The sequence below is a fragment of the Callospermophilus lateralis genome, chromosome 1 (genome assembly GCF_048772815.1).
Source record: "Callospermophilus lateralis isolate mCalLat2 chromosome 1, mCalLat2.hap1, whole genome shotgun sequence".
Lineage (NCBI taxonomy): Eukaryota > Metazoa > Chordata > Mammalia > Rodentia > Sciuridae > Callospermophilus > Callospermophilus lateralis.
In genome coordinates, this window is record NC_135305.1 from 37,957,740 (window position 1) to 37,985,115 (window position 27,376).

At 32.4% G+C, this 27,376-nt stretch overlaps 1 protein-coding gene across 3 annotated transcripts in view; it reads left to right on the plus strand.

Moving 5' to 3' along the window:
• Phf14 (PHD finger protein 14) overlaps positions 1-27,376 on the plus strand; it is a 189,904-nt gene that overhangs the window by 7,387 nt on the left and 155,141 nt on the right. For 2 of the 3 annotated variants that reach the window (XR_013091873.2, XM_076861574.2), the window contains exons 3-4: positions 1,285-2,066; positions 8,623-8,767. Coding sequence is in view for 2 of the 3 variants with exons in the window: in XM_076861574.2 (XP_076717689.1) it covers positions 1,285-2,066; positions 8,623-8,767 (927 nt within the window). In the remaining variant the exon portion in view is untranslated. The remainder of the gene's footprint in view (positions 1-1,284; positions 2,067-8,622; positions 8,768-27,376) is intronic. The other variant, XM_076861581.1, reaches the window with a different exon arrangement.

A 27,376-nucleotide genomic window follows, 5' to 3' on the forward strand; every position in this document is an offset into this window, starting at 1 on the left:
ATGGAGTATTTGCAGGATATTTTTATCAGTCGTTTGTATAGTGCTTCTCAGGTGCTTTAGATACCAGATACTAATTGCAGACAACTTCTTTCACCTTTAATGCCCAGTTAATTATAGAGACTAAGGCAAGCTGGGTTCATAGGAATTCAAATGGTGTGGAAATGCTGACTTTTTTCACTAATTCATCATTACTGTTTTCTTAGTTTTAGGCACAAACAATTCATTTTCCTTTGGTGTAAACTCTTTCTCCTCGTATTTCCCACTTCCTTTTATCGTTCCCTTTAAATATTTTAGATTTTTATTTATTTGATTGGGTGAAAAGAGGATTAGACAGTTATGAAGGAGTGCTGGAGTGGGGACTTGGCTGCCCTAGGCAAGAATGGAAGAAACTTACTAGAAAGCTTATAGGTCTGTAAGAGCACTTTGTTGTTTACTGCTTATCTTTTCAGTAACTATCATGATGGTTCATTTCTAGGATGGATTCATTTATTCATCAGTTACTTCCTTTCTAGGGCCTAGAATTTTTGAAAGTTTAGGTGACTTCTTTTATTATTACAGATAGCATCTTAAAAAGCAGGAAAATTGATAATCTCTTTTTTAGTTTCCATTTTCTGTGCCATTGCTATTGTCTTGATCTGTGTACTTGATCTAAATTGATTTGGTCTGTCAGGGATGTGATACAAGTTGACATATACACATCTATGCTTATTTTGCTAAGTAAAGGGAAAATAAGTGAAACAAAACTTTGGGGGATCAGATTTATCTTGTTTTGGATGTGACACTTTTGCTACTTGTAAGTCCATATAGTTTATAAAAGGAAGATGTAAAGGAAGAAGAATTTTGTCTACATAATATTATCATTCAGTTAAAATCAAGGGCCCAATTTAAAAAAAAGTACTTTTACTTTAGAAAAGTATTGCCTCTGGGATACAAAGTATGGTATGAAATAAATGAGTTTATATATATATATATCTATATATATAGCACAAAATAAGTAAATAAATAAATATGACACAAAATAGAGCTCCTCTTTTTAAAGTATATTTCAATTTATAATTACATTCATCTTCATTAGTGCTATATTGAATTAAAACCATTATATCAACTTCATTGATTTATTATTTAATCAGGTTGGGAATGTCTACCATTCTTTGACTTAAATTTGTTTATATTGTTTTAAAAGTTATTCACAAATTTTGGTGGTTTCATTTGTGTCAGCGTTGTGTGTGTGTGTGTGTATGTATATACATATGTGTGGTTTTTTTTTTCTCATATTTTCAACAGATTCTGAAGGGAGTGGTAATGGAAGTGAAGATCCTTCAAAGGACAGTGGAGAAGGTTCCTGTAGTGATTCTGAGGAAAATAATTTAGAGGAAGAGCTGAATGACGATATTAAAGTCAAAGAAGAACAACTTAAAAATTCTGCAGAGGAAGAAATACTGTCATCTGACAAACAGTTAATTAAAATGGAAAAGAAGGATGAAGAGGAAAATGGAGAAAGACCTAGAAAGAAAAAGGACAAAGAAAAGGAAAAAGAGAAAGAGAAGGATAAAGAGAAAGAGAAAGAAAAAGAAAAAACAACAGTATCTGATACTGTGGCTGCTTCTGCTGTGGCTACTATACCAGCCACAAGTCCTCCTGCTGTTAATGCATCCCCTTCTGCCCCCACAACGACCTCTACTGCAGAGGAACAAGTCAGTGAGCCAAAAAAGTGGAATCTTCGTCGAAACCGACCACTTTTGGATTTTGTCTCCATGGAAGAGCTGAATGACATGGATGACTATGACAGTGAAGATGATAATGACTGGCGACCTACTGTAGTAAAGAGGAAAGGGAGATCAGCATCTCAGAAAGAGGGGAGTGATGGAGACAATGAGGATGATGAAGATGAGGGAAGTGGAAGCGATGAAGATGAGAATGATGAGGGCAATGATGAAGACCATAGCAGCCCTGCTAGCGAAGGGGGTTGTAAGAAGAAGAAGAGTAAAGTTCTTAGCAGAAACAGTGCTGATGATGAGGAACTGACCAATGATAGCCTGACACTATCTCAAAGCAAGAGTAATGAGGTAGATCCACCCAATTTTTATGATATCTGTCTGTCTGGGGAAAAGGGGATTCTTTAAATCACTCATTATATTAAGTTGGCTTCCTTGAAATTCTATTTAACTGTGGGAGTGAATGAGCCTCCTAATTATAGCATTTATTCATTTGATCAACAAAACTCTATTGATTTTCTACTATTTGTCACCGTTCTCAAGGAGCTCACAATCTCCATCATCAAGGAGAAACATTTAGAGAAAATTTTTTTAATTGTAACCTTGGGAAATGATGATTTTCATTCCCATTTTTTTATCCCCTCTCCCTTTTGTTCATAGGACGGTTGGATGGTGCTGAGTGGATTATGGAAAAAAAGGTCATTTTTTTCCTACTTAGTTTTGTTCATATCCACATAAAAATGCAGGTCTTTAGAATACTTTAGAGCAGGACAAAAAGCAGCATAATTATTTTCTCAGACTCAAAAAATTCATTTTACAGTTTCTTTTATCAGGTGTAGCACCCATCATCAGTGTAGTTACCAGATCTTTGGGCTATATGTATGGGAATAAATATGAAGTATGCTTACATATATTTAGTGAATAAATAATCTCTGCAAAGAAATGAGAGGAAAAAAACCCAAACATTTCCATCATAGAACAAATTTTCCTATCATAAAACTACAGTAATGACTCAGTTCTTCCACTTGAAGTTCTACTACTGAAAGTTAGGTTTATGCATTGGGTCCAGAGATGCAACATTCAAGATTCTTCAGCAAACACATTTGTGTCTCTTTGTCTGTGTGTTTATGTATATGTTTTTCTTCAAAAGAAAGATTGAGTTGTTGTCTTACATGTAGATGTATCTGTTACATCACATGTATAACTATAATAATTAATTCTGTCATTTCTGTTAATGTGTTTATAGTCATCAAAATTTACTTCTTTACCAAATACTTATTTTTTTCATATCACTGAAGTAGCTTAAATTGTAAATTTTCTCTTTATGCTTTATATGTTTCTTCACATTTTTCTGCTTACAGAAGTTTTGCACAGCAGTGATTATTTTTAATTAAATTTACTGTAAGATTTGGTGATTTTTCTTACAAAATAATGTTCAGCAAGCTATCAGCGGTTATATGTTAGTGAAGATGAAACTGCAGCTTTTATGTTGTATTATAAACTTAACTTCTAGGTTGCTCATTTTTCTATGAAGAATGTTGCCTTCCTCCAGTGCTATCCTAAATCTTATCTTTAGGAAAAGGAGAATTGTCATTTTGGGATGTTGCAGCATAGTATTTTTTAATGGTATGGCATAAGCTGTTTCATATTAATAATGCTGTTTTAGAGGAGTAGAAGTATGGAAATCTAATTGTTAATATTTAATTTAGACACACATTCAGTTTATTTTCTAATGTCTAACACTCATTTTTGTCTACTCAATAAGTTTCCTTTTTCCAATATCTCTTCTTTGCTTAATTTTTATATTGATATTCACAAAAGTAGTCTGGCTAATGCTAGAGGCAATGTGATTAGAGTTATGGGTAAGGTATGAGGGATACCTACATATATTTAGAAATTTGCTATATAAAGTGTGTATATACTCTGTTAATAACCTGTAATTCATAACCTGTTGCTTAAGAGATTTTAGATTATGTTGCATTTAAAGACCACATGTGCTGTTCTGGTTTTTTGTTTTTCCTAGTAGAAGAGACCTTATAGGTTTAGATTAATAGTCCCTAAAGACAATTCAGGAATGAAATTCTAAAGCACATCTTGGAGATGCACCCAAGTAAAAGAATTTATAGAAAGTTAATTTCTCTTAGACTAACATTCTACCTAAAAGTTTGATAACAGTGTTTGCCCCTCAAATTTTTGATTATTCTAGTTCTATTTAAATTATGTCATTCAAACTAGGCATTAAAGTTAAATTAAAAAACTAGTCAATGTAGACTGTTACTTATACTACTGAATTTTCTATTCATATGATACTGATTTTGTAAAAAAGATGACTGAAGTTAATCCCTGTTGCCTTATAGCCACTGCTTATGTCTTCGTTTTCCTGGTTATCTTAGGAAGTGATAATTGCTAAATATGCATTGGATAGTTAATAAATACATATTTGGTATTTGAAGTTTTATTTTTCTCTGCTTTTAGTTTTAAGTTTTCAGATACCATTTTGTAGTAGAGATAGCTGAAGATGTGTCTTTAGAAATATAAAATAGAATACTATATTTAGTTTATATGCAGGTAGACTTTTTCTTGGATGCTGTATCAAGTGCATATTTAGAGAAGTGTTTGTGGCCATCATTTGTATGTAAATGATGTCCTGAATTTTTCACAATTTTGAATTTTCTTAGGGGAACTTAACATTTTTTTGAGCAGGCCCCTTTATAGCTATTGTTCGTAGTGCCTTCAGGCCCTGAAATACTGTAGAGCAGTGGTTCTCATAAATGTTTTGGTCTCAGGACCCCTTTATACTCTTAAAAATTATTGAGGAACCCTATTATTATTTGTTTAGATTATATCTGTTGATATTTACTCTTTCAAATTAGAACTTAAAAATTTCAAAAAACAAGACATGCAGATGTATACAAGTTGTCATATTAATGACATCATTTCTCTTCATGTAGCTTCTGGAAAACTTCCTACACCTATGATAGGAGTGAAAAGGGCAGATAAACCTAGCATTGTTAGGAAAACAGCCTTCACCTCCTAGACCCCCTGAAAGAGAGTTTCCAGGGTGACACCTTGAGGACTGCTGCTGTAGAATTGAGTATTGTTTGCATTTAACACACTCTGAAGAATCTCCTTGGGATATGTGTGTTTAGTAAATAGTGTGTTCTTTTCAGTGTTTTTTCTTTAACCATTTGAGATTCATTACAATTATTTTGATTATTCACTTGATTCTCTTTAGTAGATTAAAATCTTATGGGGTAAGTTTATTGAAGAGGGTGATGTAGCATTTTCAGAAAATAGTTCTCATTTTTATGAATTTAAAACTACAGATTTGGATGAGAATTAATGTAACAGAGAAGATCATGTCAATAAAAATGGAAGTTTTTTGTTTTGTTTGGCAAAAGGAAGAACAACTCTAAATAATATTTAGCTTTGGAGATGATTTGGATTTTAGATTACTGTTTTATAAATGTAACCTTATATTCTTTGCTTAATAGATTTTTTTTTGTCATAAAAAGATCTTACCTTTAATGGCCATTGTCATCAGATTTTTGCTTTTATATATATAGCCAAAATTTATCAATAGTTGCTTTTATTTGGAATGTCTTACTTATTAATCAGTTGCCTTTTTACAGATTTCATGGTAAAACAAATTGCTCTAAGTCCTGGATAAAAATCAGTTTTTTTAACATTGTACAAATATTTTTGGGAGTCTTAAGAATTTAATGTTTTTTGAAACTTTGAGGAAGAATGATTGGTCAGGCTTTTGTTATGTTGATTTTTTCTAAACTTTTAATTCTGACGTATGGTGGAATTTCCTTCCATTAAACATTAGCACCCATCATGTTAGCTCCCCCATATTAGCCCATTGTATCATTTATAATCATTTACAATAATCTCTATGGAATACATGTATATAAATGAACAGAAAACATTTAAAACCTGTGGAGAACACTGGGTAATAGTATAACTTTTGAAATAAATTTTAAATGCCAATGGAAAAAAGTGAAATTAAGTAGTCTCTGATTTATTATTATAGTGCCCTATTTACTCTCTTCATATAGTAATTGTATTCCATTAAATTATTCTATTAGAATTATTTTTTGGGTGATACCCTTTTGACATTCCATACCCATTTTCCTGATTTCTATTTTTATGTAAAGCCATATTATAAAAATTTTGTGTTAAAAAGTTTATTAGCTTACCTATTTTCTCTAGAAACTTGAAAGAGGATAGCCATCTTCAGGGAGATACTGACAGAAGCCAGGTATGGTGGCACATGCCTGTAATCCCAGCAACTCAGGAGGCTGAGGCAGGAAGATCACAAGTTTGAGGCCAGCCTCAGTGACTTAGTGAAGCCTTAAACAACAGCAAGACCCTGTCTCAAAAAAAAAAAAAAAAAAATACTAAGAGAAATTAATAATAACTTGGGTTTTATGTTCATTTGATCATAAGTGTGCTTAAATCTATATTTGATATGTTAAAGAAAAGTTAGATCATAATTTTTTCAGGAGGATGTATTTAGATTTTCTTATTGAAGCATTGTCTGCCAGCTATTTGTTTAGGTAAATATTGTGGGACTGTAGTTTTCTCTTTGCATTACAGTTCTGGTAAGAATCTACGTGATGGGCATCAGAGGCCAGAAATACCACTTAATTTTGTTTTCTCTAAGTGACAGTGTGTGCAGAAAGAAATTGGTCTAGATTTATAATTTAGATATTCACTATTTTTTGAGCAAAAAAAAAAAAAAAAGGAATTAGAGATACCCATTAATGGTGTTTTTTCTGACTCTAGAAATTTATGTTTTGCCATATGAGCAAACCATTTTTTTCAGGGCTGATAATTTGTTGTAATTCCACCAGAGAAATGTTGGCAGAGTTCATAAACATGAATACCCTCTTGGTTATTAAACTGATTGTTCACTAGGTTGTTTCTTAGTCTGATTTTTAAAAAAATCTCTATTGTGATAGTCTAAGAAAAACTTCTTTTTTGGACTTATCATAGAGCTGATATTTAAATTTGCAGTGCTCTGTGAGGCTTGTAAATTTTCTTTTGGGGTTCTAAGAGACACCCCAGTATAATAAATTGTCAGTTTGTATTTCTGTTTTTCAACCATCTAAAGAATAAAGAAGTGCAGAGGAAAAGAGGAAGAGAATGGACATTTATTGAGTGCCTAGTATTTGCCTGAAATGTTCATGTTACATATTGCTTCATTAATTCACATAACAGCCTCATGAGATCTGATTTTTTTCATCCTCATTTTACAGATGGGAAAATTTCAACTTTTATGGTTCAACAGCTATTAGAGCTGAGGATGAAACCTAACATTACTTTACTTTTAAGTCAAATGCTGTTATCTTGGAAGCATATTAAAGATATGAAAATTTAGGCAGGTTTTTGTTTGTTTGTTGTGCCAAAGTACTATAAAACACGTGAATTTTCTCAAGGACTTTTTTTTAAACCTTTATTTGCTATCCATTTATTAACTTCAAATTATTTTTTTTGTTTTTTTTAATAAAACGGAAAAAGTATAAAATTTTGAAGCACTAGAATTCTTAAGGGAAATGACATTACCTCCTTGTTGACTTTTGAATTCTTTTCTGATTTGTTTTACAGGTCAATTTTAGATGTTATACACAAAATATATTGAAATAATTGTAGTGACCTTCAAGTGTTTTCAATAATGACTTAAAAACTGCTGTTGAAATCCCAAATGTTACCTTTGAATATTGTTTGGCAGAGTTTAAAAGAATATAAAAATATTAATATGAAACCAAATATATTTAGTGAGTGTATGATATGGAACTAATTTTTTTCAATATTTATTTTTTTAGTTGTGGGTGGACACAATACCTTTATTTTATTTTTACCTGGTGCTGAGGATTGAACCCAGTGCCTCACACATGCTAGGCAAGCACTCTATCTCTGAGCTACAACCCTAGCCCCTGGAACTAATTTTTAATGATATTTTTGAATATAGTTAGGTTCATAAATAAAATACATACAGCAAAGTTTCATAATTTATTATATGTAATGTTAAGCTCAATCTATTAAATATGATAAGAAACATTTTCTTATTGAAGTTTAAATCCATGATGCAGAAGATTTAAATTAAAAGAAGCAGACTCTGCTATTTTTTTTGGAATATTTATTTTTTTTATTCATCTACTATTAAACCTTCCTTTCTCCTTTGTATTATAACTAGTCAGTGTCTTTATTACCAGTTTGCACTAGATATTTCATGACATAAACTTAGTAGAATACTCTGACTCTTATGTTAGCTAGTTACCCTGGATCCTTTTTTAGATGTTTTTTTGTATCTATATATTCAGCTATGCCTAGCTAGGCTCTGATTGACCCAGTACAATAATTCTGGAATTTCTGAATTTCCTAGTAAGTAATGGAGTATATAGACTATAACTTAGCCATCACATGCATACTTGCTTATGTGTTGCCTTTAACTTATTTCTTCCTGTTTCATATATGTTTGTCTTGTCTTTCCTAGGCAGAGTTAAAAACTCCCAAAGTTTAGGAACTATTTCTTATACTTTTTAAATCCATGTATAGGATTAGTAATCACTCTTGAATTAATTTTCCTTTGTTTTAGTTTAAGGGAAAAGCAGAATAACAAAGCACATAAGTTATTTGCATGCTTGCTTTTTCATTTCTCAGAGGAGGGAGAATAATGGAACTTAGAAATAGGAAACTAAGAAAGAGGGTACTTATAGGGTCCTTTGACAAAGAGGTATACTTTTCAAATGTAGCATACTTTGAAGTTACTAAAAGAATGGAGAATGTGACATAAATTTGAAAGTGCAAAAATAATGTTTTAAAATAGTTTAAAGTGATAATTTTATTTATTAAAATTATTTTTTAAGTGTAATTATCTTCTGATATATTTTAATATTAGGACTCGCTGATTCTTGAGAAGAGTCAAAACTGGAGTTCTCAAAAAATGGACCATATTCTGATTTGCTGTGTTTGTCTTGGAGATAATAGTGAGGATGCTGATGAAATAATTCAGTGTGACAATTGTGGCATTACAGTTCATGAAGGTAATTTTTCTTTTTTCTTTTTTTTTAAGAAATGGCTGATACTGTTTAAATAGCTAAAATCAGCTCTTTTACGTTGGTACTATTCAAAGGTTTTTCTACAATATTTTATGATAATTTGGTTGAAATAATATATACTGGATCCTTGAGCATGGTGAATATTATTTTTGTGATTGTCTTAATTTAAAATGTGTTAAAAATAATTAGTTAAAAATAATTAAAATAGAAATATGGGAAGATAAGTATTTTTTAAAGGCTAGTGTAATGATATTTTCCTTAGTGATATAATTTATTTTAGTTCTTAAGTAAAATTTAGAAATAGGAAAAAAGTCTAATATATTAGTTAAATAGAAAATATTATTAAAAACTTAGATTCTAAGTTTCTTCTTTCATAGTCATACTTCTTAATTTTGAATTTGAAAGATCTAGATTATTTTTTAAATTCTGAGACAGGAGCTACTATAATATATTGAAATTGTTCTTTAATTATAATTATAAATTTTGAAACTTTAATTTTTTCCTTAAAAATTTTACTTTGACATAATTTCTGACTTACAGAATTATTACCTGGATAATATAAACAATTCTCATGTGTTTTTCACTGTGATTTCTTAAAATTTCATTTTACTCTATTTATTTTATCTTTTTTCTCATGCAACATTTTTCTCCCTCATTTCTAAGAGATTAAACTGCAGACATAATATTGTTTTCTCCCTCTTAGTATTTCAGTGTTTGTATATTTCTTAACGGGAGATTCTTTTACATTATCAAAATCAGAAAATCAGCATTGATTGAATACTTACCTAATTTACAGACTATATTCAGAGTTTGCCAGTTGTGCCAATACTGTTATTTCTAGCTAAATAAATGCCATAGGAGTTATTTTCTTAGTGTATAATATTAGGAAGCATAAAATATTTTTATTTATGGAATTACTAGTGATATTATTTTGATCAGTTCATTGAGAGAGTATTTTTCTGGTTTCTCTGTGGCAAAGCTATTTTTTCTTATCAGTTAATTTGTTCTTATCAGAGCCATGATGACCATGAAGCAGTATTTCTGTGGCTTTGCCCTTACCTGCCTTTCTGGTATTACAGCTCTAACCTGACATAGTTCCTTTTGCCCTCATATGGACCCCATGGAACTGAAGCTGACTGTGAGAATGTCTTCTGTTGCTGTTACTTATTTATTTTTTTAGTAATGTATGTTAAGTATCTTCATTATGCCTGAAATCCTATAAATTTTATGCATATGAAATAGCATTTACAAATAGCATATACAAATTGTTGACCTTATGGATAGTAAACAAATAAATCAATAAATATCAGATAGTGGTGTGAACTGGAGAAAAGTAAAGCAGGGCAAGGGGTAGAGGAGATGGGTGGATGGGATGGTTGTATGGATTGAAAGGAGTTTGTATTTATTTACTTATTTATTTTAAATATCTTTTTAAAATATTTTTTTAGTTGTCAACAGACCTTTATTTTTATTTATATGGTGCTGAGAATTGAACCCAGGACCTCACACATGCTAGGCAAGTGCTCTACCCCTGGGCCACAACCCCAGCCTAGGAGTTTGTATTTATAAAAGGCAGTAAGTGTTCTCAGACAAGGTGATAGTTGACTAGTAACCTAAAGAAAGTGAAGAAGCAAATCATGTGAATATTTGGGGAATAGAGTGGAAAGGTCTTGTAGTGGGAACATTCCTGAAATGTTTGTGTGTTGGTACAGAGGTTAATGAGGCTAAAACTGAGAGAGCAAGCTGATTAGTGATGGGAATGGGGATAAGAATAAACCAGATGGTACCTTGCAGGTCATGGTACTGATTTTAGATTTCACTATGATAGATAGGAGTTTTGAACAGAGGTTAACATGATTTGATTTGTTTGGGAAGAATCACTCTTGTCTGCTGGATTGAAAGTAGATTGAAGTGGATTTAAGGTGGGAATCTGGGAGGCTGCTTAAGAGACCCCTGCAGTGACCTGAAAGAAGAATAGTAGATAGTAAAGTTTTAATTTTAAACAGTGTGGAATTTAGGTAAAATGTTAGGATTAGAGATATAAATTTGGGACTCATCAGCCTGCAGATATACATAAAGTTTTAAGACTGAATGTGATATTTAGGAAGTAAGTATATATAACACAGTACTCCTAGCTCTTCATGGAATATGGGAAACACATGACCAGAAGGAGAACCATGAATGATGACTAGAGAAGAATGTTTCAGAAAGAGAAAGTGAGTGACTATGTATAATAATGTTTTTAGAGTCAGATAAGGGACTCTGTCATTTGAGAAACTGTCCTAATACAATGGTAGAGTTCAAGTACAGCACCAGGCAAACTATCCTAGAGGTTATGGGAAAATAGACTCAAGTCACAAAGTGCCTAAACAAATGAAAAATATACATAAAGAAGCAAGGGAAAGATGGGAGTAAATTAACACACTTAGGGTATGATACCAGTAGTGTAGAAACATCATGCTACCTAAATCCTGGGGTAACAATGTTTGTATGTCCTGTTTTTTTTTTTTGGTTGTTGTTTTTTTTTGCTTTATCAGCCTTCCTTGCTGATGCTGTGCTTATAAAGATCAGAACCCAGTGTATCCTGAGTTGATACATACCATCAGGAAGATACAGGGATAAGTATATCTGACCACAGCTTTGACTCTCTAATTAACTTGTTGAACAGCCTTGAGTTTTATTTGTTTCTTAGGTGGTGGATGCATGATGCCCAGAATATGTATCACTTATGTATGGCTAGATTAAAAGTCTTATAAAAATGAGGTTCTTCATGTCTCATGCATATTGAATCCTGACTCTTTGGGGCCTTTTGTGTATTTAGTAATTTCTATGAGTTTTTCTACAAAAGAGAAGCGAGGGATCTTAGATAAAAGGGGTATGAAATCAAGGTTGGGAGTTTTTCTTCTTATGTTGTATTTGTTATTAGTTGCTGTGTCAAGGATAATCCCCTAATAGAATAACTTAACAAGCATTTATTACTTGTGTGAGCAATTAGTTGGGTGGTTCTTGCATAGGTTCTCTCACCGAGTTATACATAAAAACTATAAAAACTATCAGCTCAGGCTGTAGTCGTTTTAGGACTTGATGGTGCTGAACCGTTTGCTTTCAGGTTCACTTACATAGTTGGTAGGCCTCAATTCTTTGGTTACTGTTGGCCAGAGATTTCAGTGCTGCACCATGTTTGCTTCTTTATATGCTGCCTGAATGTCCTTGGGACAGGGCTATTGGCTTTAGGAATGAGTGATCAAAGAGAAAAAGAGATGGAAGTAATTGTGTGAAAGAACTAGTATTTTGGGACATGTATCATTTCTTGATGTGTTTTGTTGTTCACACAAACCAACCCTAATCAAATGTGGGAGAAGACATTCCAAGAGTGCAAATACAGGAGGTGCTGATTGCTGAGGGCTATCCTAGAGGCTGCCTGTGACATGTAGACACTGTATAGCATGTTATATACTGAATGAGATGACCCAGTGAAAAGGGAGAGTTGACAATTAATGTAGGAAAGAAAGAAGAATAGTTGCTGGAGCAAGGGCTTTTTTGGTACTAGGTATTGAACCTAGGGCTCTATATCCCTGGCTTTTTTTTTTTTCTTTCTTTTTTTTTTCTGGTGGGGAAGGCAGGGTCTTGTGAAGTTGTAGAGGCTGGCCTTGAAGTAATGATCTTCCTGCCTTAGCCTCCTGAGTTGCTGGGATTACAGGCATGTGCCACCATACCCACCTATGTAGCCAGGGATTTGAGTACAAGGTTAGAGGGGATGATATCCAGCCCCAAGTGGAATGATTGAATAGATAAATTGAGTAGTCTTAGTAGCTTAAGGGAAAAGAAGGTATAAAGATACAAATATAGGTTGTTAGATGTGGTGGTTGGAACATGTGAAGTTATTTTTGGAAAGTTTCTTATTTTCTCAGTGAAATAGGCATCCAAGCTATTAGCAGATAATGGCATGGGGAGGAGTTGGGGATTTATGGAGAGGTAGAATAGCATAAAATATTTTTATTTCGGAGAGTATATGGACTAAGAAAATATGTTTGTAAAAAAATACATATATATACATACATACATACATATAAATATATATGTGTATGTGTATGTGTGTGTGTATCCACACATACATATATATAGGTACATACACGTACACATAGGTTTGTATAAATGTATGTACCTGCACATCTGTTTGTCAGCAGTAAGGGACCATTTGATATTAGTGGTAGTGAATATAAACTGAGAATGGTCAACATTATTGTGTATATATATGTATTGTGGTCTGATACAGTTTGTCCCATGAGGTTCATGTGCTGGAAGCTTGGTCCTCAGTGTGGCAGAGTTGAAGTTATGGGACCTTTAAGAAGTTGGGGCTAGTAAAAAGTAATCAGATCAGGTATGTTCCGTTTTCATGAATGGATTCATGTTATCAATGGGTTGTTATAAGGCAAGTTTGGCTCTTAGCTCAATCTGTTATACATATGCCCCCTTCTGCATTTCTCCTTCCAGTTCTCTGCATGTTGTGATGTAACCAGGAGACTCTTGCCAGTTTTGACTCTCTAGCCAAACAGTATATATTACCTGTTGTCAGATATTCTGTTATAGCAACACCAGTTGGGTTCAGACTTGTTTTTTCTTTTCCAGATATAGTTCAGATTTCCAGGAGTGTGTACAAAGTGAAGGGAATATCAACCTAACAGGAATTTTGCCTAGGTTGTTGTATCTATCACCACTCATGATCACAAATATATTATGGCTATTTTATAAGTGTCATTGCTGATGTTTTATGCAGGAATGACTATGGTTGTTAGGGTTGGTGATTTATGCTGAGAGTACAGTCTCTGTATTTTAGGCCATTCTTAGGTCTACTTTTTTTTTTTCTCCTTTTTTTTTTTTTTTTGTGTGTGTGTGTGTGTGTGTGAATGGTGAGTGAACGTTTTACCACTGAATTACATTCCCAGTTGTTTGTATTTTATTTTTTTAATTTTCAGACAGGGTCTCACTAAGTTGCTGAGGCTGGCCGTGAATTTGTGATCCTCCTGTTTTAGCCTCCCTAGTCTGGGATTACTGGTGTGCATCATTATACCTGGTTTTAGGTCTACTTCTTAGGTCATGGTTATTGATCATGGATGTAGTTTTTAAGGCCAGCCCAATATATTTTTTTAAATATTTATTTTTTAGTTTTAGGTGGACACAGTATCTTTATTTTATTTTTATGTGGTGCTGAAAATTGAACCCAGTGCCTCATGCATACTAGGCAAGTGCACTACCACTTGAGCCATATCCCCAGCCCCCAGACCAATGGTTTTAAGAAATTGAATTGGTTGTTAACATTTAAACTCTGGGAGATTTAATTGGACATGGTTTGAATTTGGAACTTATTTTGAAGAATACAAAATTCTAGCTGCACTAGGGTTTCACTCTTATGGGACAACAAAATACTGGAACTGAATAGGGCTGTCACCTATAGGTGAGGTCTGTAATTTTCAGTTCCCCACAGTCCTTTCCCAAAGCATTTACTCATTTCACTTAGTTGCCTAGTCACTGGAGGTATTAGAATATATTGTTCCTCATCTGCTTTGAGAGTGTTGATACCTTGTGGTTTCAATGTCCTACATCTGTAATAGTAAAGCAACTTTTTTTTACTATAGCTTCTTCCTTCAGGATTCCAGCCTGAGTCTGTTGGGGACTAATACCATTTAAAGTTCAAAATGTAATATTCTTGTATGTCCTATTGTTTTTTAATCAGTCTGTTCCCTGGGACTATTAACTTGGAGAGTTTATTCCCAGTTGAGTCATTGTTCAAATGCACAGAAATTCCTGGAAGGTTACTGCATTACTCCTACTAAGTGCTTCAAGATAGTAAAGGTTCATGATGGGGCCTCTGCTGCAGATGAATAGATGCTTTAATGGCAAATACCTTCTTTCTAAGGTATCTTTGATTTTTAGAAACAACTAAAAAGTCTTTCTGAGTCAAGGCAGACAAGTAAGATGATCAAGCTGAATAGTAATGCCATTTAAGAAAAAAAAAGAAATTGTATTCGTAAGCTCATGTAACAGTTTTCTTATATAATTCATTAGACTGTCTGATAGGAGTTCAAGTTTCAAATATTTTTGAGCATTTGCTAATGATTACTTATTTTATTCCACAAACTTACTCATTCAAATTGGAGTCCTATTTTTATGAAAGAAGGGAAGACAAAAATGATGCTTTTAAGTGTGATGCTTTTAAGCTTTTTGAGAGCTAGCTAATATGTGACTCATAAATAAGGAAACAGATTAGTTTTTCATCTTTTTAGGTGATTGTGTTGTATAATTAATTTGTTGGTAGTATAGTTGACATCACTTTTCTGAAAATTCCAAATATTTCAAATGCTCTGAAATATTTTTCATTTTATTTATTATTATTAGCACATATGAATCGTGTACATTAATGGGATTCACTTTGATATCTTTACACAGGCATCTGTTGTAAATTGATATGTTCATTGACCCTTCTTCTACTCTCATATCCCTCCAGCCTCCCTGGAAATACTAGGGAATTGTCCCTATTAGTAATCCCTCTTCGACTTTCAGATTAACAGTCCCCATCCCCTATCACATATGAGAGAGAACATACAGTACTTGTCTTTTTTTTTTGTTGTTGTTGTTGATGGACTTTTATTTATTTGTATGTGGTGCTGAAAATCGAACCCAGTGCCTCACACATGCTCGTAGGCAAGTGCACTACCGCTGAGCCCTAGCCCTAGCCCGCAGTACTTGTCTTTCTGTTTCTGACTAGTTTTGCTTAATATCTTCCAGTTCCATCCATTTTACTGCATATGATAGGATTTCATTCTCATTTATGGTTGAATAAATACTCCCCTGTGTTGTATATATACCTATAAAGATATATAGATATATGTAAATATATACATATATAGGACAAGCACCTAGGCTTAATCTATATCTTGTGTATTGTGAACAGTGCTGCAATAAACATGGGCATGCAGATATCTCTTTTGTATGCTGACTCCATTTATTTTGGATATGTAGCCAGGAGTGGAATTGTTAGATCAAATGGGAGTTAATTTTGGGGTTTTTGAGGAATCACTGTATTGTTTTCTTTACTCTTTCTTTTTTTTTTTTTTTTTTATTACTCTATATGTTTTTCTTTGTGGTGTTGGGGATTGAACCCAAGGCCTCACACATGCTCCACAAATACTTTACCACTGAGCTGTATGTCCAGGCTCTATACTGTTTTCTGTAGAAGTTTTATTAATTTATATTTCCAATTATATTTTGTAAGGGTTTCCTTTTTTCTATTTCCTCACCAGTACTTGTTAGTTTCAGTTTTTTCATAATATTTCTGTTCTTACTGGAGTGAGATAATAGCTCACTGAGATATTAATTTATATTTTTCTGATGATTAGTGATATTGCATATTTTTTATGTATACTTATTTTTTTGTCTTCTTGTGAGAAATGTATATTTAAGCCTATTGCTCACTTTTAATTTTTTTAATTGTAATTTTAAATTTTTTCTATGGAGGTTTTAGAATTCCATCTGTATCCTGGATATCAACCCCTGTCAGAGGTATAATTTGCAGATATTTTTTGCTTCACCTTGTTGATTGTTTTAGCTGTGCAGTAGTTTTTTTAGTTTGATGTAATCCCATTTTGTCAAAGTTTGCTTTGGCTTCCCATACTTATGGAGTCCTGTTTGGAAAATCATTGTCTGTATTAATATATGTTGAAATGTTTTTCATATTTTTAGGTGATTGGTGATTGAGGTGATTACTTCAATATATATTGAAATGTTTCCCCTGTGTTTTCCTCTAGTTTTCTCAGAGTTTTAGGGATATGTTAAAGGCTTGGATCCATTGTGAGTTAATATTTGTACAGGGCGAGAGGTTAAGTTTTAGTCTTCTGCATGTAGATGTCCAATTTTTCAAGTACCATTTGGTAAAGAGGCTGTCCTTTCTCCAGTGTACGTTTTTGACATATTTGTTGAGAATCAATTGACTGGACACATGGATATTTTTTTTCTGGTTCTTAATTCTATTCCATTGGTCCCATGACTATTTTTACAACAAAAACATGCTGAGTTTTGCTACTATAGCTTTGTAGTATATCTTGAAATCAGGTATTGTGATATCTCCAACTTTGCTTTTTTGCTCAAATTTGCTTTGGCTATTCAGGGTCTTTTATGACTCTATATGAATTTTAGGATTATTTTTTCTAGTTCTATGAAGAGCACCGTTGGTATTTTGATGGGGATTGTGTTGAATCTGTGTGGATTGCTTTGAGTAGTATTGTAGTATGGACATTTTAACTATTCATTCTTCCAATTCATGAACATGGGAAATTTTTCTTTTAATATTTTCTTCAATTTCTTTCTTTAATGTTCTGTTATTTTCATTATAGAGGTATTTCACTTCTTTGGTTATGTTATCTCCTATGTTTTTGTTTGTTTGTTTGCAGCTACTGTGAATGGGATTATTTTCATTGTTTCTTTCTTATTAGATTCATTATTGGTATATAGAAAAGCTGCTGAATCTTAGAATCATATTATTTGCAAACACAAGTAATTTGAATTCCCCCTCTTATGTGATTACCTCATGTGTATTTCTCTTGCCTAATTACTCTGGCTAAAATTTCTAGTACCATCTTGAATAAAAGCAGTGAAAAGGGACACCCTTGTCTTGTTCCTGATCTTAGAGGAAATGCTTTCAATTTTTCCCCATTTGGTGTGATGATGGCTACAGATTTGTCGTAAATAGACTATTATTTTGAAGTATGACCTGACTTTTTGTAACTTGTTCAGGGCTTGTAACATGAAGGGCTGTTGGATTCTGTTCAGTACTTTTTCTGCATTTGTTAAGAGGATATCATTTTTGTCTTTCATTCTTTTCATGTGATGTATTATGTTTATTAATTAGCATATGTTGAATCATCCTTGCATCCCTGGAATGAAACCAACTTGATCATGGTGTGTGATTTTTTTTATGTGCTCTTGATATACTAATATTAGTAGTTTTTGAGGATTTTTCCATCTGTGTTAATCAAGAATATTGATCTATAGTTTTCTATTTTTGTTGTGTCCTTGTCTTATTAGTTTTTTACAATGATTTTTGGAAGATTCTTTTCCCTCTCAATTTCTGTGAAACAGTTTGAGAAGCATTGGTGTGTGTTCTTCAAAAGTTTGGTAAAATTTATCAGTGAAACCATCTAGTCCTGGGCTTTTCTTTGAGGGAGACTTCTTGTTACTGCTTCAATCTCATTACTTGTTGGACCATTTAGGTTCCCCCCCGCCCCCCTTGGTTTAATCTTTGGTAGGTCACACATGTCTAGAAATTTGATAGCTAAAAAAATGCTAGCTAAAGGTTTGTCTATTTCATCTTTTCAAAGATCCAACTCTTTTCATTTATGCTTTGTATTGTTTTTAGACCCTATTTCATTCATTTCTGTTCTAATAATTATAATTTCTTTCCTTCTACTAATTTTGAGTTTGGGTTGTTCTTTTTTAAGACCTTGAGATGTACTGTTAGTTTGTTTATTTGAAATCCTTCCTTCTTCTTCTTTTTTTTTTTTTTAATGTAGGCATTCATTGCTATAAACTTCCCTCTTAATTGTGCTTTTGTTATATCTCACAGGCTTTTGTATGTTGTGTTTTCATTTTTATTTGTTTCAAGGAATTTTCAAATTTTTCTTCTAACTTCTTTAGTGACCCATTCTTTATTCAAAAAGAGGTTTAGTCTCCATGTATTTCTAGGTCTTTAGCTCATTTTAATTGGATTATTTGTTTTCTTATTGTTGAGTGTTAAGAGATCTTTGTTTTAGATAACAGTTTCTTATCAGATATGCCTTTTACAAATATTTTCTTGTATTCTATGGTTGTCCTTTCATTTTCTTGAGAATGTCTTCTGAAAAACAAAAGTTCTGCATTTTAATGAAATTCAGCTTATGAATTATTTCTTCCATTCATCCTGCCTTTGATGTCATATCTAAAAAGTTATCACCACATTTGAGTTCACCTAAGTTTTCTCCTAATGCAGTTTTTGTGAAGTTTTATAATTTTACATTTTACATTTGGCTCTATTGATCCATTTTGAATTAATTTTTGTTAAGAGTATAAGGCCTGTCTCTGTATTCATTTTTTGCATCAGTATGTTCAGTTGTCACATCACCATTTGTTCAAAAAACTGTCTTTGCTCCATTGTGTATTGCTGTTATTTGGTTGTCAAAGACCAGTTGTTTGTTTAGGTCTCCTTTTGGGCTCTCTATACTGTTCAGCTAGTTTTTCATCAATACCACACTGTCTTGATTGCTGTAACTTTATAGTTAGTAGGGTCAGTACTTTGACTTTATTCTTTTTTAATATTTGTGTTGCTCTTTTGGGTTTTTCAACTTATATATATATTTTTTTTGAGGGGGGTGTCCGGGGATCAGACAATCGACCACTGAGCTGCATCCTAGTCCTGTTTTTTATTTTATTTAGAGACAAGGTCTCATGAATTGCCTAGCACCTTGTTTTTGCTGAGGCTGGCTTTGAAATTGCGATCCTCCTGCTTCAGCCTTCCGGGCTGCTGGGATTACAGGTATGTGCCACTGTGCCCAGCCCATGAACCTGAGAATCAGTTTATCAGTATTCACAAATTAAATTTCTGGAATTTCAATTGGGACTGCAGTTGAGTCAAAAATCAAGTTGAGGGGAACTGACATTTTGACAATATTGATTTTTCCTGTCTATGATCATATATCTTCATTTTTTTAGTTTGTCTTTTATCATAGTTTTCTTCATATAGATCTTGTCAATATTTTGTAGATTTATGTCTGAGTATATAATGTAAATTTTTTTGTTTTAATTTCAAAAAATTATAGGAAAGCTGTTGGCCTTTGTATATTAACCTTCTGCAGTTCTGCAGTAATCACCTATTAGATCCAAGAGGTGTTTTTAGTCTGACTTTTTTTTTTTTTTTTTTTTTGGTGCTGGGGAATGAACCCCGGGCCTGTGCATGCAAGGCCAGTACCCTACTGTAAAGTGAGCTATATTGCCGCAGTCTGGCTGGGCACAAAATCATGAGCAACTCAAACAGGAACAAACTTTATTTTTGAAACTCCCGCCAATGCCCTGTATGCTCCCTGAAAATATGCCGACCCACACACGCAACATTCTCCCGGACCCACACACCAACAGGAAATCCCTCCTCTGGAATTTCCTCCTACCGCACTTCCCCAACCAATGGGAACTCTCCAGGAGTCCTGTAGCAGGCTGAAGTGGACAGCAGGGGTCTAATATCCATTTGAATGCAGATCTTAACATAATCATTGTTGCTGAGGAAGTTATCCTCTATTTCTAATTTGCTGGGTTTTAAAATCATGAGTAGGTGTTGGATTTTGTCAAAGATTTTACTACGTCTATTGGTATAATCACTTGATTTTTGTTCTTCAGTCTGTTTTTGTGATACATTATTTTAGTTGATATTGTGATATTGAGCTGACTTGCATACTTGAAATAAATTATACTTGGTTATTGTGTGGGATTCTTTTTATATTTTGAAGATTCAGTTTTCTCATATTAAGAATTTTTGCATCAATGTTTATGAAACATTGGTCTGTGGTTTACTTTTCTTGTGATGTTTTTGTGTGATTTTGGTGTTAGGTTAATGCTGGCCTCATACAATGAATTAAGCTGCATTCCCCCCCTTTTTTTTTCCATGCTCTCAAAGGGATTGTAGATAATTGTTATATTTTTCCCTAAATATTTTATATTATACACCAGTGAACGCATCTGTATCTTGCACTTTCAGTTTTGGAAGGTTATAATTGGTGATTCAATTTCTTGATTAGTTATAAGCCTAATCAGAATGTCTGTTTCTTCTTGTATCACTATTAGATTGTGTATTTTAAGTAATTGGTCCCTTTCAGCTAGGATATCAAATTTGTTGGTGTAGTGTTGTTCATAGAATTCTTTGATTATCCTTTTATGTCTGTGAGATCTGTACTGATGCTTCCTGTTTATTCCTTGTTTTAGTAATTTGTGTCATCTCTCTTTTGTTCTTAATTAGCTAGAGGATAATAAATTTTTTTTTTCATAAAAACCTATTGGTCTCATTGATTTCCTCCATTGTCCTATTTTCAATTTTATTTTTCTGCTCTAGTTTTTATTATTTCTTCTGATTTCTTTGTTCTTTTTCTAGTTTCTTAAGATGGAAGATTAGATGATTGATTTTTAGATCTTTTAATATTTGCAGTAATTAATTATAGCTAAAAATGCTGTCAATTTCTCCCTATGTATTGCTATATCTGACACATTTTGATAAATTGTTTATTTTCATTTACTTTAGAATTTCTTTTGTGACTTCTTCTTTGACCCATGTTTAGAAGAATGCTGTTTAATCTCTTATTAGTTGTTTTTTCTGCTTTCTGTTTTTGATTTCTAAATTAATTTCATGAAGGATTAGAAACTTAGAGTTCACATTCTGGAAAATTTTTTTCAATTAAGACTTTTATTATCTTTTATTTCTTTTTTTCTTTAGTAACTTCTTGATGATTGGCTTTTAAGTTTGTGCCATATTTTCTTTTTTGTTCTTTTTGATCTCTTCCGTTTTAAAATTCTGTCTTCTGTACTGATTAATTCTTTTTCAACATGAGCCATTGATTTATTTTGTTAAAGAATTTGTCTCGATTTTTTTTTTTTTTATTTGTAACATTCCATTTTGCTTCTCAACAAGAATTCACAGCTATTTTTTTCAGGTAGATGAACTAGTTTAGAGATTAGTGTCAATCACTGTCATCTGTTTTTTAGCTTTTTTCTCCTTTTCTTCTTTTCTCAAATGATTTTTCCACATCATTATTTTTGTTTGGTCATTGTTCTTTATAAAATGTTTGTTTATCCTAAAAGAACAAACTAAAGGGAAATTGCTTTAAAAACGATTAAAGATATTTTTACTTTTGTTGTTGTTGTTATTGTGAGACATTGCCTTGAAAGTACTGAAGTTTTTTGGTGCTTGGTATTATGGTACTTCTTAAACTGGAGATGTAATGAAATATTGAAAGAGGAAGATTCTTGTTGTGATGTATAGCAATTATAGAAATTGTTATAAATCCTGAAAGTGGAGTTCAGAAAACATGGTTAGACAATAATATATAATATTGTGCATTCATGACATCATGTTATCACATTGTATTGCATAATCATCGGCACCACTTAATGTATATTCATGAATATTCCATGCATCCTATTCTTGTATCAAAGGCAGTTTAGTAATAAATGATTTTTAAGTAATACTGTCACAGTTTTTTAAAAGCACTTTATATAATGATTATACCCCACTTTTTTGCAAAGATGATTTAGGCATAAATTCTGTGCTGATTATGTGGTGAATTATGGTAATTAAACTCCATGTGTTTTCTTATATTAAAATGTATGCTTTCAGAGGAGTTTGGTCTTTGGATTTTCCACTTTAACAATAGAGACTGAAATAATTTTGGGTGCTTTATATGCAACATTTTACACATGAGAATATATAAAATATATTCATGTTTTTACAAAAGTACAGAAAGTAATGAAGAATTTGTCTTTCTTTTGGTAAATAAAGTAACTTTATTTTATTTATTTATATTTTTGTGGTGCTGGGAATTGAACCCAGGGTCTCACACACAGTAGGCAAACACTCTAACACTGAACTATACCTCTACTCCCCCACATACTACTTGATATCATTGCATGTTAGTAAATTTTGTTTAACTCTTTTGAATATTGTCTCTATTAAAATGTTCACTCACCTTATTATGGATGAGATTTAGCATCCTGTAGCCATTACATTTTATATTCTGTCACTTACCTATATGTTTCCTATGTAGTTTCTCTTTCTCTCTGCCCGCCCCCCCTACCCCGCCCCACTTCTTTCTGTACTGGGGATTGAATCCAGGGCACTGTACCATTGAGATATTTCCCTTTTTATTTTCATTTTGAGATAGGGTCTCATTAAATTGTTGAGACTGACCTTGAACTTGTGATCTTCCTGCCTCAGCCTCCTGAATTGCTGGGATTACAGGTGTAATCCTGTAATTGCTGGGATTGTCTCCATGCTCAGTCCTACATTATTTCTTAACAGGTTCTCATTGACTTACTGGAATTCTTCTTCCTTTTTTTAAAAAAATGTTAGTTTCTTGTCTGTTTTCCATCATACCTGTATTTTCTATTTTTGCAAATATTTTTGCCATCCTGTCCTATATCTTTTAACTTTGTGGTATTTTTATTGTTTAGAATTTCTTATATAGTTAATACTCACGGATATCTCTTTATTGCTTTTTAAGTTTCAAATTTAATTTTCATTTAATGTTAATGCAGAAAAAGGGAAATTTTCTAAAGCAAAACAGGTAGTAGTGTTGCTAGGGTTTTTTGTTTTGTTTTGTGATTAAAGTGATAGACTTCCATCTTGTAATTCAGGCATGCAACTTTTCCTTTAACTGCTCATGGTTAAATATGAACTTTTTGAATGCTTTAGAGAAATTGTTTGCCCATTGTAATACAGTGCAAGAATAGTTAATGAAATATGGGAACTATAGTATAGAGAGAAGAAAAATGATTTTTACAAATTTTATTTTATTTTATTTATTGGTCCTTGGGATTGAACCTGGGGTGTGCTATCATTAAGCTAGATCCCCAACCATTTTAACTTTTTTAAATTTTAAGACAGGGTCTTGGGCTGGGGTTGTGGTTCAGCGGTAGAGCACTCACCTGGCATGTGTGAGGCCCTGGGTTCAATCCTCAGCACCACGTAAAAATAAATAAATAAATAAATAAAATAAAGGTATTGCGTCTAACTACAACTAAAAAAAAAAAAAAAAAAAGAAAAAAGGGTCTTACTGTGTTGCTATGAGGCTGGCCAGGAACTTGGGATCCTCCTGCCTCAGTTTCCTTAGTAGTTGTGATCAGATAAAAAGCATTTGTAATGCAGATTTTTTTTGAGTTATATTGTGTTTCCTTCTATAAAATAATTTTAAGTTAGAAATATGGTACATTGAAAATGCAGTGAACATACCTCATCTTCCAAATACTGTAGTCTAGTTAGCAACAGTATCTTGTGGAGTATGGGTTGTTTATACTTATGATTACATGGCTGGCTGGGAGCTATGATTAGTTGTTGCTGCCCAGCATTGAGAAAGAGTATTGTACGGGTTGTGGCTCAGCGGTAGAGCGATTGCCTCGCAAGTGCGAGACCCTGGGTTCAATCCTCAGCACCACATGAAAATTAATAAGTGAAATAAAGGTATTGTGTCCAAGTACAACTAAAAAATAAATATTAAAAAAGAGTATTGTATAGTGTATTGCTACCTCTGTGGAAAGATCAAAATTCAGAATTGAAGGGTGGTTTCTATTAAATGCTTTTTGCTTTTGTACCATTTTGAAGTGGAAAAATTGTAAATGAAACCACCTTAAGTCAGAGTTGGTCTGTACTCCTAATATCTAGGTAACTCCAGTGTTCTGATGGATTTTCTATATCTTTGATCCTTTTTTTAAAAATCCTCAATAATCATAATTAAGAGAGGTTTTTGAGATTTTGCTAAAAGGTATTGCTCCAAATATACTTATTAATTTATGTAATTACTTTTTAGAGTGCTTAATTCATCTAAATGTAGGTAAATCTCTTTTCTCTGAATACTGAGGGCTATGGTTTATTACTTGGTATAAACATCTTTGTGGCAAGATCTTGCAACTGACTTGGTATTTCTGAACACAATGTCACATATCCTGATGTACGGAACGCAGTGTGTCTTAAGAAAATGTCAGGTGTGTATTGTAGTATATGACAGAACATTATGGCATATAACCTCCTCCCCATTTGTTTAGTTTTTAATCTTTTGTTAGCCTAGCCCTGGGTCATTTTTATTTTTTAGTGTATGCAAAAAATATATCTCATAATTACTTAACTCTGTAGTAAAACATGTTCAAGTTAAAACCATTTAGATTTTATAAGTCATTTGACACTTTGGTTCTTTTATGTTTTAGGATATATTTCTGACAGGTACGTTATGTTATCGGTACTTAAAAAATTTACTTATTTTAAAGTCTATTTTGAGTATGTGTCTTATAATTAAAGATCTAATTATGGGTGTTAAGTATAAGAAAAGTGTTCTCTTTTATGTTTTAAATGTTCTCTTTAGTGTTCCTGTTTTTTTTCTATATATACTGAGAGATATTAGGATAGATATTGTTAAATACACGTTACAGGTAAAGGTAAGTAAGCCTCAGAATTTACATAGCAAAAAGGTAGAAGAGTGTAAATCTTTTGGTCTCTTCTAAAAAGCTGAATGGGGAAAATTTCCACTGGGTTGAGATCCATACCTTTGTAACATTCAAAACAATTGTAAACTACATTTTATATTTTTCCTTTCAATATGATTTGTGTAGATTGCCTGTGTTATTCAGAGGTTGATCCTAATTACATGGTGATAGGAACATGTTTTCTATGTTTACTTATTTGAAAATATACCATGTACATGAAAAGGTTTTATTTGAATACATTTTTAATTTTACATGTTTACCTGTGTGAAAAAAAATTTTTTCCTTATGTTTATGGAAGCCGGAAGTGTACGTGGTCATTAATTAAAATGGATTAGAATGGATATAAAGTACTAGCACTTGGTCTAGAGATTAGTAAACCAAACTATTTCTCTGTGTGGCAGAAAGATATGGAAGAAGTAAAAGGGGCAAGTAAAGAAATTTGTAAAGGTAACAACGTAGTGTGTATAATTTTTCAGGTCATTTCTTCAGCCAAAGAAGAAATTTCTCATTCACTTGTTGGTTGTTCTTTGATCTGGGTTCAGGAATATTCTGGAAGTAGAACTCAGAAATTAATTATTCCCAAGGTTGTGATTAATTATTATTAATCATCATTATCAATAATGATTTATTATTAAATTATTATTTATCATTAATTATTAAATTAATCATTCCCAAGGTAGGTGATTTAAAACTCTGTGTAAATATTTGATATTTGCATTGTATATTCTTTAAAAATGGAACTGAAATTTTGTTTTCTTTTACACAAATGAATTGCTGTGATTTGCCCCTGATTTTGCTGAATGAAGTGAATAAATTTGATAGTCCTGGGGTCCTTTATTATCTTGGTAATTGCTTATGTGGGTAAAGATTTTATCTAGTTTTAAAAAATATGTTTTAAAGGAACATAGATATTTTTCCTGCTCTGGTATTGGGTAGCCCATTGAGAAAATAGATTGACTGTGTATTGTTATATTTTGTTTTTCTTTGAAAACAATATTTTGCTATGGCTGCTTTTAAAGAAAGACCTTTCTTTCATTGGTAAGAATAACTTCTCCCAAGAAGAAAATCATATTTTCTTTAAATTTTATGATTTCACATTTAGAAAATTTATATCTAAAGAGAAGTGATGAATGCCAACCATAATTTAATACTTAAGAAATTAATGATATGATTCCTTTGCTTATCTTGAGTGCTTAGTCTATATCCTTTAAAATCATTTCTTTGGCATTCTTTTAAATAACTTTTGGGTTGTATTAAAGTTTACTAGTAAAACTTTTTGAGTAGCTTAAGGCTAACAGTAATAACAGTAATTAAGAATTTACTTGAGGCAGTTTATGTCATAGTTCCAAAGCCATGTTTTAGTTTTCTGCCAATTAGGCTATTTTAATTAAAGTCAGTGTTGAGTGATAATGATGTGAATAAAATACAAGTAATTATTGATCCATAATGATGTCTAGTGAATTAATGTTGGTAGTTTAAAATTACTTATAAATCATATATGGTTCTTGATTTTTTTGACTCAGTATTTGTATCATTATTTATTTTAATTTGAATATCTTTGGATGGCTATGAGAGGTCTTTCTCTAGTTTAGATTTCTGTTGCCTGCTTAGAGTATAATCATTTCAAATCTACCTGATTTCAACATTGGTTGTACATAGACTTACCTAAGTGGTAAAGCCTTCTAAAAGAAGATCATCACTGAAACATGCCATTCCTAGTGACTTTTTAAGTTTCATCAGTTTACTGGGAGTTATTTAAGACTATCCTCTTAGAATAAGTAGTTAAAAGTATCCTGGGATGGTTGATATTTGGTTATTTTTTAGAAGTGATCTATCATGAGAGGTAATAAATGGAGATTAGGGAAGTGCCTAAACCTGAGGCTGATGAGGACATACAGCAGGGCTAGAATTAAGTTGCAGTCTATTTCATTACTATCTGTTCTTGAAGTTGTTTTTCCAAAGGATATTTTAATATAAAGGCAGTGTCTTCCTTTTTAGAAGGAAAACTGGGTAATATGAAGTATATATGTATACAGTACCATTTTGGGCTAAAATGAAAGCTCTTTAGGAGTCCTCCCTATTAGTGTCTCTAGAGAAGTACCATTTTTTTTTTTTTTTGATTTTGTTTTGGTACAGGGGATTGAACCCAGGAGTGCTTAACCACCGAGTCACATCACCAGCCCTTTTAATATTTTATTTAGAGATAGGGTCTCACTGTGTTGCTAAGTGCCTTGCTGATCTGCTGAGGCTGGCTTTGAACTCTCAATCCTCCTGCCTCAGTCTCGTGAGTTGCTGGGATCACAAGCATGTGCCACTGTGCCCAGCAAGAAGTAC